Below are 16,579 nucleotides of genomic sequence, written 5' to 3'. Positions count from 1 at the left end.
CCCTGGGTGATCGACCCCACCAACAGTATCCAAAACGGTATACTTATTGTTGATGGGAACGGCCACAGGGGTGCTCTGCTCTTCCTGTCTATTCCCCTTCCCTCTCCTGACAGTCACCCAACTACCTGTCTCCTGACTCCTAGGGGTGAATATCTCCCTGAAACTCCTGTCTGTTTCTGCCTCTGCCTCCCGAATGATCCGGAGTTCATCCAACTCCAGCTCCAGTTCCCTAACACGGTTTGTCAGGAGCTGCAGCTGGATGCACCTTTTACAGGTGTAGTCATCAGGGACAGCTGTGCTCGCACTGACTTCCCACCTAGTGCAAACAGAGCACTCAGCTGCCCTAACTGCTGCCCCCATTACCTACTCCTAAGCTAATTAGATTAATTAAAGGAACTTACGCAGCCTTACCTCACCTGGAGTGAAGCTTGCACTCAGCCTCTGCTCGCTTTTTAAATTCCCCCGCCGACTTTCATGCGCTTGCTCAGTCGTGTTCCGTTCAACCTCGCCTCTGCCTGTTCTCACCGAAGCCTAATTGAGCCAAAGCCGACCCACTCTGCCACAGTCCACTCCGACAATGGCCGCTGTATATGACGGTCTTTCATTTAAACCTTTGGCGCGCTACTTCACGCGTCTGTGCAGTCCAGCCTCATTGCCCCGATCAGTAAATAAAACAGCTTCTCTCTGAGCTTCCTTTACCTCTTTTCTCTCCGCCTCTTGCTTCGATTTAAATGACCGTTGAAAACTTCCTCTCCTTTTTAAAACTTTGATGCACTACGTCAGTGGACTCACGTCTGATACAATTGTACTTTATAACTGTTTGCGGGGGACAGGAGGGCGTCAGTTAGCCGGGAAGGGGTTTGGGTGGAGATGAGATCCTGGACACCCTGACTTTGCCAGTCCGACCTCCCTCAGCCTGGAGCTGAGACGCTACTGTGTCAGTGTGAGGAGCTCCGACCCACTGTTGCAGTGCACAGGGTGCGGGGGGACAGCAGAAACCTCAAATAAAACTCGAGTCCGGCACCAGGACAGGAAGTTACAGCGGTTTATTGATTTCATCATGACAAATGTAAATTAAACAATGTGTGAGCTGCTGACGTGCGGGAATAAATAAGCCGACTCACTCACAGTCACACACAATTAACTGACCGGCGACAACGAGTGACAGGTTGAATAATCAGTCCCGTTTCTCACCGTCACTCTGCATCGGGGAACCAATGATTATAAAAACATACTTCAGGGCCGTGTCCGGGATCGCTGCAGATCCAGGGTCACTGCCGAGGGATTTGTCAATTTAACATCATTATATCGGCCAGACTGCCGAATGCACCGTCCTCAGCAAAGGGAGCAAAGGGATTCCCTCCCGGGATAATCCCACCCCGGGACACCGGCGTCCCAAACTGAGCCCCGGCCCCTGTGCTCTTCCTGTCTATGTAGTTCCCCGGGGACTCACGTGGGGAGTCATGAACATGCCGGATAACAGTCAGAAATACGTCACTGTGGGATCGCTTCCGCTGTCACCGAGCTCGAGGCCGGAGACAGTTCCATTAGAACAGTTGGGAATTGTGCGGGGATGTTCAAATATTCAGATGTTTACAGGGACACTGTCAGTCTGGGTCTGGGTTCCTGTAGAGATCTCAGTTCCTTCTCCCCGGTCCCACTGAACCAATTCCCATACAGTCTGAAACAGATGGAAGAATAAAGGTGAAATAAACAGATTTCACAACAGTGTCAGTAACAGGGGACTCGGGTTAATGTTTCAACAATACTCACAGACAAATATCACCCGAAAACCCGCGGATCCGCTGATATTTTATCACACTGAACATTAATACAAACACTCACCCGATCCACTCCAGATTCCGGAGAGCCAGTATGAGGCCGCGGAGAGCGGGGACAGATCGGTCTGTCAGCGAGTTGTAACCAAGGCTAAGCCCCATCAGTGATGGTTTGGCACTGAGTGCGGAGACAAGATCCTCGGCACCAGAATCTGTGAGACTGACATTGTCCAGCCTGGAGATGAGAGAGAGTGAGGGTGAAGGACACAGAGAGACAGGAGACGGTACAAATCCCCAGTATTTATCAGTAACACAAATATTGATCACATTAATGTTCAGTGTCAGACACCTAGTGACTGTAAACACCATCTCGCACAGTCTGGTACTTACCGCAGTTTCTGTATTTTACACTCCGGGTTCCTCAGAGCCGCAGACACAAGTTTGACTCCGGAATCTGCCAGTTTATTACTACCCAGGTCCAGCTCCATCAGTGATTGATTTGTACTGAGAGCGGAGAAGAGATCCTCGGCACCAGAATCTGTGAGACCGATCTTCATCAGCCTGGAGATGAGACAGAGTGACGGTGAAGGACACGGAGAGACAGGAGACAGTACAAATCCCCAGTGTTTATCAGTAACACAATTACTGATCACATTAATGTTCGGTGCCAGGCACCTAGTGACTCTAAACATAATCTCCCACAGTCTGGTACTTACCACAGTTTCTGTATTTTACACTCTGGGTTCCTCAGAGCCGCAGACACCAGTTTCACTCCTGAATCTCCCAATTTATTACTACCCAGGTCCAGCTCCATTAGTGATGATATTTTACTGAGAGGGGAAGCGAGATCCTCGACACCAGAATCAGTGACACCGACATCCCCCAGCCTGGATATGAGAGAGAGTGACGGTGAAAGACACAGAGACACAGGAGACGGTACAAATCCCCAGTGTTTATCAGTAACACAATTACTGATCACATTAATGTTCAATGTCAGACACCCAGTGACTGTAAACACAATCTCCCACAGTCTGATACTTACCACAGTTTCTGTATTTTACACTCTGGGTTCCTCAGAGCCGCAGACACCAGTTTTACTCCAGAATCTCCCAGTTTATTCTCCCCAAGTCTGAACACAAACAGAGAAATTGATGAACAAAGTGATTCAAACCGTGGGTCTGAGGGAATTTCTCTCACTCGGATTTTTCAGGAAACATTAAACCCTTCGGTAAATCACTGATCGGAGTTCCCATCGCTGTCAATGTCCCTCACTGTCGGTGTGACCCTGTAAACTCCATACATTCTGTCTCATTCCCAGATGGTCAGAAGAGTGTTCCTGACCTGTGAGGGTCAGAAAGGGCAGGGCCGTAGGGTGGGAGTGAGTCTCACAGTGAGAATGAATTTAAGTTGGGAATGTTGATGAGACATTGTTGAAGAGATCACCTGAGGAAAAAGGATAGAAGGACTGAACCTGCAGGAGGAAGCGGAATGGGGAAGAGAGATCCTCTTACTCCTAAGAGGATGGGTAAGAGAGATCCGACAGGAAATAGGTAGTGGGGAAGAGAGATCCGAAGGAGGATCAGATGCTGAGGTAGATCGCTTCTGAGCGGAAGGTCTGAATTAGGGCCCATATATAGAGGACATAACCATTTGGGGGCGGGGTAATGCCCACATTGACACAGGTGGACTGCTGGTGATAGTCACACATGGGGAAGGGCAGAGGGAGGACAATCTCACAGAGGGAATTCTCTCACTCTCACTGGGACAGTCCACTAACTTTCTCTTGTCCCTCACCAGGAAGGCATTGTAAAGCTGGGACAGTCCGGTGCTGGTCTCCCGTCTCTCACGGGGAAGGGGTTGTAAAGTTTGGACAGTCTGCCGATGGTCTCTTGTCCATTGGAAGGGGGTATGAAGCTCTGACCCACCTATTGCATTCAGTGTTGGTTTGGGCGTCAGTGTCTGAGAAGTAACACTGTCAGTGGACATGTCACAGGCAGCGAGAAACATGGCCATTCCTGTGATTTACCACCATTAAACCAATGGCCGTTGTTCACTGATCTGATGAAGTCTCCAACATCCCTTCACAAGGAACCACAGAACCCTCCCGTCCTTGGGGAATTACTGACCGATCCCCTGGCATTGGTCACAATTCTTCACAATTTGATTTACTGCAGTTTTACCCAAATACCTTTAAATTGAAACAACAGACTGGAACAGTTTCACCGTTCAGAGTGAGAGATAAATCAAGTTACCTCAAGTCCTGGCACTTGTGCAGCCCGGGTCCCAGCCGCCGGATTCCTTCACACTGAATGTAGCAGTTCTCCAGGTCGAGCTGCTTTATTGTATCACAGATTCCGATTGCATGAGACAGGACTGCGCAGTCAATCGGGGTCAGTGTCATTCCACTGAATGAAAGTGTTTCCACAGATTCTAGTGCGGCCTGAGCCAGTCCACGGTTCTGAGACTCAAACAGGTAGTGCAATATGTTCAGGAGTCTCCTTTTACCAGCTTCACTCTCTGTGTTTCCAATCTGGCATTTAACTTCCTCCTTCACCCAGTCAATCACCCGGCTGGTTGTTTGATGAGGGAATGGACCCAGAAACTCCTCCAGGCCCCGAGCTGTCATTGGGGAGGAGAGACCAGCAACAAAACGGAGAAATACCTCAAATCGCCCATCTGTTGTGTTGTGGGCTTCAGTGAGGAATTTCAGGTTATCCCCGGGATGTGGATCCAGGAATTGTGCGACTGCAGCTACAAACTCTTGGATGGTGAGGTGTGGGAATGTGTACACCACGCTCCGGGCAGAATCCTCTCTCTCCAAAATCTCCATCAGGAACCCGGACAGGAACTGGGAAGGCTGCAGATTGTAGTTGATCAAATCTCCATCTGTAAACACAATCTTCTTCTCGGACACTCCTCTGAAGGCCATCTGACCCACCCTGAGTAACACATCACGGGGGTTCTCAATCTCACGGCTGTGGTTTTTCAGAATGTTGTAAATATAGTAGGAGTACAGTTGGGTGATGGTCTTGGGAACTCGCTCTGGATCAGTGACTCTTTGTGTGAAGAAGGGGCCCAGTACCAGAGTGAGGATCCAGCAGTAGGAGGGGTTGTAGCTCATGGTGTACAGGATCTCGTTCTCCTTCACGTGTTTGAAAACAGCTTCCGCCACTGTCTGATCTTCAAAATGTCTGATGAAATATTCCTTCCGTTCCTCACCAACAAATCCGAGGATTTCAGCCCAGATACTGATATCAGCCTTTTCCAATAAATGTAACGCAGTGGGACGGGTGGTCACCAGCACTGAACACCCTGGGAGCAGTTTGCCCTGGATTAAATTGTACACAATGTCAGACACTTCACACCACCACTCGGGATCTGGGCACTGGTGCTTGGGTTCTGTATCTCTCCGATAGTCAGCAAAATCGATTCTGTGCTTGAATTCATCCAAACCATCGAATATAAACAGCAATCCCTCTGGTTTCTTCCAGACCTCTCTCAAGATATTCCCAAAGTACGGATATTGATCCAGAATCAGTTCCCTCATGTTTATCCTGCAGTTAATGGAGTTTAAATCGCGGAATTTGAAACTGAAAACAAACTGGAATTGTTGGAATATTGTCCCCGTCGCCCAGTCATGAACAATCCTTTGTACCATTGTTGTTTTCCCGATCCCTGGGACTCCCGCCACTGTTGCTGAACTCCCAGATTTGGATTTACTCCAGGAAAAGCTGCTGTGGAACAACTGATCAGTCCGGATTTTTTCCAGCTCTCTGCGGAGATGTTTTTCTCTCCAATTGCCATGGTCTCTGCCTCTTGCCAGCAGCTCATGTTCCACCAGTCTCCGATCTCGAACAGTAGAAATGACCGTGAGCTCAGCGTATCGATCAACCAGCTGGAAAACCTTCACCTTCTCCCTCATCAGGATCGTGTTCATTCTCAGTGTTTCAGTCTGTTGCCGCAGAGTCTCCTTGTGTTTCTGTTGAACATCTTCCATGGGAACAGGAACATAGTCAAAATGTTAAATGGCTCAACTCAGAACTCAGTATTTAAGTACACAAGAGTTAGCTCAAAGCTATTACCTTGATTGAATTCATCAATGGATGTTCGTACAGTGAAGTAAATGTGATTAACAGTCCCCTGACTGGACAGAGAGGCCTGGACTAGATAAACACCAGATCTTCACATTTCCACATTAACTGTGCTGTGAAGGTGAGTATTTCCCTGGTAGTTTACTAACCCCCGACTGTCCTGTACTGGATAAACTCCCACCACTGCCAGAGCTATTATTGTTCCTGTGGAAGAACTTTGAAAGCCGGATGTTTGATGTGGCGTATGGAGATGGAGAAAAGGATCGTGGGCATTCTGTCAAAGGAACAGGTCGGGGAATCACAGATTCCCCCTCCCACCCACCATCACTGATTCAAAATACAAAGAAGTAGCTTTATTGAGCAGCACGTGCACTGTGGGTGGGGGTTGTTGGGGGAGAAAATTGGGGGAGATCTAGTCCTCATATGGAGCCAGTGATCATTAATGGAGAATGTGTGGAGCAGGTTAAGACCTACAAGTATCTGGGAGTACAGTTAGACGAGAAGCTAGACTGGACTGCCAACACAGATGCCTTGTGCAGGAAGGCACAGAGTCGACTGTACTTCCTTAGAAGGTTGGCGTCATTCAATGTCTGTAGTGAGATGCTGAAGATGTTCTATAGGTCAGTTGTGGAGAGCGCCCTCTTCTTTATGGTGGCGTGTTGGGGAGGAAGCATTAAGAAGAGGGACGCCTCACGTCTTAATAAGCTGGTAAGGAAGGCGGGCTCTGTCGTGGGCAAAGTACTGGAGAGTTTAACATCGGTAGCTGAGCGAAGGGCGCTGAGCAGGCTACGGTCAATTATGGAAAACTCTGAACATCCTCTACATAGCACCATCCAGAGACAGAGAAGCAGTTTCAGCGACAGGTTATTATCGATGCAATGCTCCTCAGACAGGATGAAGAGGTCAATACTCCCCAATGCCATTAGGCTTTACAATTCAACCGCCAGGACTTAAGAACCTTTTAAAAGCTATTATTAATGCTTTTTGAGATAGTGATTTAGATGCATATCATATTTTTTTACTGAGTTAAGTATTGTATGTAATTAGTTTTGCTACAACAAGTGTATGGGACATTGGAAAAAAAAAGTTGAATTTCCCCATGGGGATGAATAAAGTATCTATCTATCTATCTATCTATCTATCTATCTATCTATCTATCTATCAATGTCTTGCTCAGGAGATTGAGACAGTCAACATTTTGACACAAAACGCAAACAGAACCCCTCCCCCCCCCTCCCCCACCCCGCCATCATCACAGACGCTGCTCAGCTCACTGAGTTCCTCCGGAGAATAGTTTGAGACGGCAGATCTGCAGACTCGTGTCTGTTAAAGAGTATGTGCTGTAAATGCTCAACAGATTCAAGATTGAAGATACACGTGGAAAGGAGAAGGAAATAATTGTTATTCCGGATGTGATGCAGCACAAAATAACTCAGATAAAGAACGTAATGGAAAACACAATAAATATAAATATATACGATACAGGAGTCACTCTGACCTCAGGTGGTTCTGGTAGAAAATTTTCAAACCGTGCTGGTGGTGGGGTGGGGGTTGTTAGTAGTGGAGGGGTGGCTTAATCATTGGAGGTGTTGATCAGTCTTACTGCTTGAGGAAAGTAACTGATTTTGAGTCTGATGGTCCTGCTGTGAATGCTACGTAGCCTCCTCCCTCATGGGAGAGGGACAAACAGCCCATAGGCAGGATAGGTGGGATCATTCCTGATGCTGACCCTTTTCCAGAGCCTTTTTGTATGTACGTCCCCGATGGAAGGTAGGCTGGGGGTGCCAGTGATGCGTTGAGCAATTTTGATTACCCGTTGTAGAGCCTCCCAGCCTGCCACAGTTATGCAGCATGTTGGCCTGCCCTCTACAGCACAGGACTGGAGTGTAGATGTGAGTACAGGTCAGACAACGTCTGTGGAAAGGGGAGAAATGGGAGATGCTAATGGTCTGTGACTTTAAATACAAGTTTGAAAACCATGCCGATTACAGCTCGGGTGGTGAAGAAGAGAGCAGAGACCGAGGAATTTCGGTAGCAGGTGGCTCAGGATTTCAGCTATCACAAGACCTGCGTAGTACAGTATAGGTATGGGACATTCGGCCCACAAAGTTGCTGCTAGCAGGATGGCCCCATAAACTCATCCCGCCTACCTCCGAAGCTATGGATATGGATATCAGGATCCCTGTAGACACTAATGACATCAGGGTCGTGACCTTTACTCTATACTTCCCCATACATTTGATCTCCTGAATTGCAAGAACTCACACTTCTCTGGATTAAACTCCACCTGATATTTCCCCATCCGCATCTGCAACTGATCTGTATCCCAATGCATTCTTTGGCACGCCTCTTCACTCTCCACAACTGACTGTCTCATTTCAGCATCATGAAACTCACCTCTCCCTTTCAGATTAAATTTACAACATCTCCCATCAAGATCTACAGGCATTGACGTCGTTGGCTTTAATCCTCTTTGCAACATGCCGGACCCAAATTCTGCTCAGCTAATATTTAATCATGCCCGTTGGGGATTTGCCTAACAAGAGCTGCTCTCAATCTAACCCTTTGCCACGGAATCTGCCTTCCGCCAAGTTATCTTTCCCACACCCAATGCTGCACACCCCACGCTTGGCAGTGTGGAGAATCGGAGTGACCTTGGGGTCCGAGTCCAGCGGACACTCAAAGCTGCTATGCAGGTCGACTCTGTGGTTCAAAAGGCATACAGTGCATTGGCCTTCATCAACCCTGGGATGGAGTTTAGGAGCCGAGAGGTAATGTTGCAGTTATAACGGACCCTGGTCAGACCCCACTTGGAGTATTGTCTTCTGTTCTGGTCACCTCACTACAGGAAGGATGTGGAAACTATAGAAAGGACGTAGAGGAGGTTTACAAGTATTGCCTGGATTGGGGAACATGCCCTATGAGAATAGGTTGAGTGAACTCGGTCATTTCTCCTGGGAACAACGGAGGATGAGAGGTGACCTGATAGAGGTATATAAAATGATGAGAGGCATTGATTGTGTGGATAGTCAGAGACTTTCTTCTTGGGCTGAAATGGCTAACACAGGAGGGTACAGTTTTAAGGTGCTTGGAGGTAGGTACAGAGGGATTGTTAGGGGTAAGATTTTTTATGCAGAGAGTGGTGAGGGCGTGGAATAATCTGCCGGCGATTGTGGTGGAGGCAGAAACAATAGGGACTTTTAATTTCTAAAATAATTACATGTTCGGTACAGCATAAGCTGCAGACTTCTCCTTATTCATAACCATCTGAGAAGTGTTCACTGTTCCCAAAAGTTCCACCACTGAAACCTCAGCAACTTGTCGGCTTACAATCAAATACCAGCTGCAGTCTGGCCTCATTTCCAGTTCACACATCCCACACATTATTCCCAGAACACATCCCACCATCAGAGATTCCTAAAATATTCTTGCAGGTAGGAAACACAGGACAGAGAATGAAAGGTCATCAGCAACACAGGGAAAGTTAAAATTACCCACTACAACAAACTTGCTGTTTTTGCATCTTTCCAGAATTTGCCTACATATTAGTTCCTGTATCTCATGATGACTACTGGGAGATGTTTTGTAAAAACCCATCAGTGACTGTATCGATCTTATTGCTATGCTCTCATATTGCCTTAGTACTTGAACTCCCCTATATGTCCTCTCTGAGCGCAGCTGTGAAATTCCCCAGGGCAGCAAATAAACCTCCCCAAATGTATTACCTCCCCTCCCTATCTGAAAAATTGTAACTCTGGAATATTGATCTGCCAATTTTGTCTCTCTCAATCAAGTCTTCATAAAGGCAACATCATCACACTTCCAATGTGCTGATCCACTCTGAAGGTCCAACTACATGACCCACAACACTCTATCCAATGAACTACCCACTTAAGTCCCAACCATCACATCATGTTCACTCACCTGGACCACCACCCATACAATAAGGATTATTAGCCTAACCTGTATCTTCCGTTGACCCGACGAGGCAGGAGATAATGTAGCTGGACAAGTGTCAGTGGGAGAGTATTCTGGACACAGAGACAATCTGTCTCAGTTATGGAAAGCGATATCGATGCCCCGAGTATAGAGATTCTGAATTAGGGGAAGGCAAGCTACACCACTGCTGAATACAATCTTTTGAAAGGACGTGTAAAAGTATTTTAGGACTCTGCAAAGTGTGTCCAGGATTTCACAGAATTTGAAGGGCCTGTCAGGAGTGTGCGGGATCTCAGCATGTCAGGATACTAGCAGGGATTTGTGGGGTTTCACAGTGTGTCAGGACTCTCCTAGGGATGTGTGGAGTCTCACAGTCTGTCACAACCTGTCAGAGATGTGTGGGGTCTTGCAGGGCGTCTGGACCCTGCCAGGGGTGTGTGCGGTCACACGATATGTCAGGAACCTGTCAGAGGTGTGTGGGGCCTCACAGTTTGTCAGGGCTCTGTCAGGCATGTGTGGGGTTTCACAGTGTGTCAGGATCCTGTTAGGGGTGTGTGGGGGTCTCACAGTGTGTCAGGACCCTGTCAGGCATGTAAGGGGTTTCACAGTGTGTAAGGATCCTGTTAGGGGTGTGTGGGGTCTCACAGTGTGTCAGGACCCTGTCAGGGGTGTGTGGGGTCACACAGTGTGTCAGGACCCTGCCAGGGCCGTGTGGGGTATTACAATGTGTCAGGACCCTCCTAGGGATGTGTGGTGTCTCATAGTGTGTCACAACCTGCCAGCGATGTTTGGTGTCTCACAGTCTGTCTGGACCCTGTCAGGGGTGTGTCAGTTCTCACAGTGTGTCAGGACTCTATCAGGGATGTGTGGGGTCTTGCAGTGTGTCAGGACACTCCTAGGGATGTGTGGTGTCTCACAGTGTGTCGAAGGCTCTATCAGGGATGTGTGGGGTCTCACAATGTGACAAGGATCCTGCCAGCGATGTTTGGTGTCGCACAGTGTGTCAAGACTCTGTCATTGATGTATGGGGTCTTGCAGTGTGTCAGGACCCTCCTAGGGACATGTCGGGTTTCACAATGTGTCAGGACACTCCTAGGGATGTGTGGTGTCTCACAGTGTGTGGAAGGCTCTGTCAGGGATGTGTGGGGTCTCACAATGTGACAAGGATCCTGCCAGCGATGTTTGGTGTCGCACAGTGTGTCAAGACTCTATCATTGATGTATGGGGTCTTGCAGTGTGTCAGGACCCTGTCGGGGGTGTGTGGCGTCTCACAGTGTGTCAGGACCCTGTCAGGGGTGTGTGGTGTCTCACAGTGTGTCAGGACCCTGTCAGGGGTGTGTGGTGTCTCACAGTGTGTCAGGACCCTGTCACGGGTGTGTGCGGTCACACGATATGTCATGAACCTGTCAGAGGTGTGTGGGGTCTCACAGTGTGTCAGGACTCTCCTAGGGATGTGTGGTGTCTCACAGTGTGTCACAACCTGTCAGAGATGTGTGGGGTCTTGCAGTGTGTCATGGACCCTGCCAGGGGTGTGTGCGGTCACACGATATGTCAGGAACCTGTCAGAGGTGTGTGGGGCCTCACAGTTTGTCAGGGCCCTGTCAGGCATGTGTGGAGTTTCACAGTGTGTCAGGACCCTGTCAGGCATGTAAGGGGTTTCACAGTGTGTAAGGATCCTGTTAGGGGTGTGTGGGGTCTCACAGTGTGTTAGGACCCTGCCAGGGCCGTGTGGGGTATCACAATGTGTCAGGACCCTCCTAGGGATGTGTGGTGTCTCATAGTGTGTCACAACCTGCCAGCGATGTTTGGTGTCTCACAGTCTGTCTGGACCCTGTCAGGGGTGTGTCAGTTCTCACAGTGTGTCAGGACTCTATCAGGGATGTGTGGGGTCTTGCAGTGTGTCATGGACCCTGCCAGGGGTGTGTGTGGTCACACGATATGTCAGGAACCTGTCAGAGGTGTGTGTAGTCTCACAGTGTGTCTGGACCCTGTCAGGGGTGTGTGGAGTCTCACAGTTTGTCAGGACCCTGTCAGGGGTGTGTCAGTTCTCACAGTGTGTCAGGTCTCTATCAGGGATGTGTGGGGTCTTGCAGTGTGTCATGGACCCTGACAGGGGTGTGTGCGGTCACACGATATGTCAGGACCCTGTCAGAGGTGTGTGGGGCCTCACAGTTTGTCAGGACCCTGTCAGGGGTGTGTGGGGTCTCAGAGTGTGTCAGGATCCTGTCAGGGATGTGTGGTGTCTCACAGTGTGTCACAACCTGTCAGAGATGTGTGGGGTCCTGCAGTGTGTCATGGACCCTGCCAGCGATGATTGGTGTCGCACAGTGTGTCAGGACTCTATCATCGATGTATGGGGTCTTGCAGTGGGTCTGGACCCTGCCAGGGGTGTGTGGAGTCTCACAGTTTGTCAGGACCCTGTCAGGCGTGTGTGGGGCCTCACAGTTTGTCAGGGCCCTGTCAGGCGTGTGTGGGGTTTCACGGTGTGTCAGGACCCTGTCAGGGATGTGTGGGGTCTCACAGTGTGTCAGGATTCTGTCAGGGGTGTGTGTGTCTCACAGTATGTCAGGACCATGACAGGGGTGTGTGGGTCTCACGGTGTGTCAGGACCCTGTCAGGGGTGTGTGGGGTCTCACAGTGTGTCAGGACCCTGACAGGGGTGTGTGGGTTCTCACAGTGTGTCAGGACCCTGTCAGGGGAGTGTGGGGTTTCACAGTGTGTCAGCACCCTGCCAGGGGTGTGTGGGGTCTCACGGTGTGTCAGGACCCTGTCAGTGGTATGTGGGGTCTCACAGTGTGTCAGGATCCTGTCAGGGGTGTGTGGGTCTCACGGTGTGTCAGGACCCTGTCCGGGGTGTGTGGGGTCTCACAGTGTGTCAGGACCCTGTCAGGGGTGTGTGGGGTCTCACAGTGTGTCAGGATCCTGTTAGGGTTGTGTGGTGTCTCACAGTGTATCACAACCTGTCAGAGATGTGTGGGGTCTTGCAGTGTGTCATGGACCCTGCCAGGGGTGTGTGCGGTCACACGATATGTCAGGACCCTGTCAGAGGTGTGTGGGACCTCACAGTTTGTCATGACCCTGTCAGGGGTGTGTGGGGTCTCAGAGTGTGTCAGGATCCTGTCAGGGGTGTGTGGTGTCTCACAGTGTGTCACAACCTGTCAGAGATGTGTGGGGTCTTGCAGTGTGTCATGGACCCAGCCAGCGATGTTTGGTGTCTCACAGTGTTTCAGGACCCTGTCAGGAGTGTGTCAGTTCTCACAGTGTGCCAGGACTCTATCAGGGATGTTTGGGGTCCTGCAGTGTGTCATGGACCCTGCCAGCGATGATTGGTGTCGCACAGTGTGTCAGGACTCTATCATCGATGTATGGGGTCTTGCAGTGGGTCTGGACCCTGCCAGGGGTGTGCGGAGTCTCACAGTTTGTCAGGACCCTGTCAGGCGTGTGTGGGGCCTCACAGTTTGTCAGGGCCCTGTCAGGCGTGTGTGGGGTTTCACGGTGTGTCAGGACCCTGTCAGGGATGTGTGGGGTCTCACAGTGTGTCAGGATTCTGTCAGGGGTGTGTGTAGTCTCACAGTGTGTCTGGACCCTGTCAGGGGTGTGTGGAGTCTCACAGTTTGTCAGGACCCTGTCAGGGGTGTGTGGGTTCTCACAGTGTGTCAGGACCCTGTCAGGGATGTGTGGGGTCTTGCAGTGTGTCATGGACCCTGACAGGGGTGTGTGCGGTCACACGATATGTCAGGACCCTGTCAGAGGTGTGTGGGGCCTCACAGTTTGTCAGGACCCTGTCAGGGGTGTGTGGGGTCTCAGAGTGTGTCAGGATCCTGTCAGGGATGTGTGGTGTCTCACAGTGTGTCACAACCAGTCAGAGATGTGTGGGGTCCTGCAGTGTGTCATGGACCCTGCCAGCGATGATTGGTGTCGCACAGTGTGTCAGGACTCTATCATCGATGTATGGGGTCTTGCAGTGGGTCTGGACCCTTCAGGGGTGTGTGGAGTCTCACAGTTTGTCAGGACCCTGTCAGGCGTGTGTGGGGCCTCACAGTTTGTCAGGGCCCTGTCAGGCGTGTGTGGGGTTTCACGGTGTGTCAGGACCCTGTCAGGGATGTGTGGGGTCTCACAGTGTGTCAGGATTCTGTCAGGGGTGTGTGTGTCTCACAGTATGTCAGGACCATGACAGGGGTGTGTGGGTCTCACGGTGTGTCAGGACCCTGTCAGGGGTGTGTGGGGTCTCACAGTGTGTCAGGACCCTGACAGGGGTGTGTGGGTTCTCACAGTGTGTCAGGACCCTGTCAGGGGAGTGTGGGGTTTCACAGTGTGTCAGCACCCTGTCAGGGGTGTGTGGGTCTCACGGTGTGTCAGGACCCTGTCCGGGGTGTGTGGGGTCTCACAGTGTGTCAGGACCCTGTCAGGGGTGTGTGGGGTCTCACAGTGTGTCAGGATCCTGTTAGGGTTGTGTGGTGTCTCACAGTGTATCACAACCTGTCAGAGATGTGTGGGGTCTTGCAGTGTGTCATGGACCCTGCCAGGGGTGTGTGCGGTCACACGATATGTCAGGACCCTGTCAGAGGTGTGTGGGACCTCACAGTTTGTCAGGACCCTGTCAGGGGTGTGTGGGGTCTCAGAGTGTGTCAGGATCCTGTCAGGGGTGTGTGGTGTCTCACAGTGTGTCACAACCTGTCAGAGATGTGTGGGGTCTTGCAGTGTGTCATGGACCCAGCCAGCGATGTTTGGTGTCTCACAGTGTTTCAGGACCCTGTCAGGAGTGTGTCAGTTCTCACAGTGTGCCAGGACTCTATCAGGGATGTTTGGGGTCCTGCAGTGTGTCATGGACCCTGCCAGCGATGATTGGTGTCGCACAGTGTGTCAGGACTCTATCATCGATGTATGGGGTCTTGCAGTGGGTCTGGACCCTGCCAGGGGTGTGCGGAGTCTCACAGTTTGTCAGGACCCTGTCAGGCGTGTGTGGGGCCTCACAGTTTGTCAGGGCCCTGTCAGGCGTGTGTGGGGTTTCACGGTGTGTCAGGACCCTGTCAGGGATGTGTGGGGTCTCACAGTGTGTCAGGATTCTGTCAGGGGTGTGTGTGTCTCACAGTATGTCAGGACCATGACAGGGGTGTGTGGGTCTCACGGTGTGTCAGGACCCTGTCAGGGGTGTGTGGGTTCTCACAGTGTGTCAGGACCCTGTCAGGGGAGTGTGGGGTCTCACAGTGTGTCAGGACCCTGTCAGGGGTGTGTGGGGTCTCACGGTGTGTCAGGACCCTGTCAGTGGTATGTGGGGTCTCACAGTGTGTCAGGATCCTGTCAGGGGTGTGTGGGTCTCACGGTGTGTCAGGACCCTGTCCGGGGTGTGTGGGGTCTCACAGTGTGTCAGGACCCTGTCAGGGGTGTGTGGGGTCTCACAGTGTGTCAGGATCCTGTTAGGGGTGTGTGGGGTCTCACAGTGTATCAGGATCCTGTCAGGGGTGTGTGGTGTCTCACAGTGTGTCAGGACCCTGCCAGGGCCGTGTGGGGTTTCACAGTGTGTCAGGACTCTCCCAGGGTTGTGTGGTGTCTCACAGTGTATCACAACCTGTCAGAGATGTGTGGGGTCTTGCAGTGTGTCATGGACCCTGCCAGGGGTGTGTGCGGTCACACGATATGTCAGGACCCTGTCAGAGGTGTGTGGGGCCTCACAGTTTGTCAGGACCCTGTCAGGGGTGTGTGGGGTCTCAGAGTGTGTCAGGATCCTGTCAGGGGTGTGTGGGGTCTCACAGTGTGTCAGGACCCTGCCAGGGCCGTGTTGGGTTTCGCAGTGTGTCAGGACTCTCCTGGGGATGTGTGGTGTCTCACAGTGTGTCACAACCTGTCAGAGATGTGTGGGGTCTTGCAGTGTGTCATGGACCCAGCCAGCGATGTTTGGTGTCTCACAGTGTTTCAGGACCCTGTCAGGAGTGTGTCAGTTCTCACAGTGTGCCAGGACTCTATCAGGGATGTTTGGGGTCCTGCAGTGTGTCATGGACCCTGCCAGCGATGATTGGTGTCGCACAGTGTGTCAGGACTCTATCATCGATGTATGGGGTCTTGCAGTGGGTCTGGACCCTGCCAGGGGTGTGCGGAGTCTCACAGTTTGTCAGGACCCTGTCAGGCGTGTGTGGGGCCTCACAGTTTGTCAGGGCCCTGTCAGGCGTGTGTGGGGTTTCACGGTGTGTCAGGACCCTGTCAGGGATGTGTGGGGTCTCACAGTGTGTCAGGATTCTGTCAGGGGTGTGTGTGTCTCACAGTATGTCAGGACCATGACAGGGGTGTGTGGGATCTCACAGTGTGTCAGGACCCTGTCAGGGGTGTGTGGTGTCTCACAGTGTGTCAGGACCCTGTCAGGGGTGTGTGGGTCTCACGGTGTGTCAGGACCCTGTCAGGGGTGTGTGGGGTCTCACAGTGTGTCAGGATCCTGTCAGGGGTGTGTGGGTCTCACGGTGTGTCAGGACCCTGCCAGGGCCGTGTGGGGTTTCACAGTGTGTCAGGACTCTCCTAGAGTTGTGTGGTGTCTCACAGTGTATCACAACGTGTCAGAGATGTGTGGGGTCTTGCAGTGTGTCATGGACCCTGCCAGCGATGTTTGGTGTCTCACAGTGTGTCAGGACCCTGTCAGGAGTGTGTCAGTTCTCACAGTGTGTCAGGACCCTGTCAGGAGTGTGTCATTTCTCACGGTGTGTCAGGATCCTGTCAGGGGTGTGTGGGGTCTCACAGTGTGTCAGGACCCTGCCAGGGCCGTGTGGGGTTTCACAGTGTGTC

The 16,579-nt window shown here is 51.2% G+C and overlaps 1 protein-coding gene across 1 annotated transcript in view; it reads right to left on the bottom strand.

Moving 5' to 3' along the window:
* Positions 1 to 1,121: 1,121 nt before the first annotated feature.
* LOC140721232 (NACHT, LRR and PYD domains-containing protein 3-like) overlaps positions 1,122 to 16,579 on the bottom strand; it is a 31,462-nt gene continuing 16,004 nt past the window's right edge. Inside the window, exons 6-11 of the mRNA XM_073036084.1 lie at positions 4,031 to 5,768; positions 2,821 to 2,907; positions 2,495 to 2,665; positions 2,169 to 2,339; positions 1,846 to 2,013; positions 1,122 to 1,681 (exon numbers count right to left, since the gene is read on the bottom strand). Of these exons, the coding sequence (XP_072892185.1) occupies positions 1,594 to 1,681; positions 1,846 to 2,013; positions 2,169 to 2,339; positions 2,495 to 2,665; positions 2,821 to 2,907; positions 4,031 to 5,768 (2,423 nt within the window). The 3' untranslated portion in view covers positions 1,122 to 1,593. The remainder of the gene's footprint in view (positions 1,682 to 1,845; positions 2,014 to 2,168; positions 2,340 to 2,494; positions 2,666 to 2,820; positions 2,908 to 4,030; positions 5,769 to 16,579) is intronic.

This window comes from Hemitrygon akajei, unplaced genomic scaffold (assembly GCF_048418815.1).
Source record: "Hemitrygon akajei unplaced genomic scaffold, sHemAka1.3 Scf000053, whole genome shotgun sequence".
Taxonomy (NCBI): domain Eukaryota; kingdom Metazoa; phylum Chordata; class Chondrichthyes; order Myliobatiformes; family Dasyatidae; genus Hemitrygon; species Hemitrygon akajei.
This window is presented reverse-complemented; position numbering and strand designations above follow the sequence as displayed.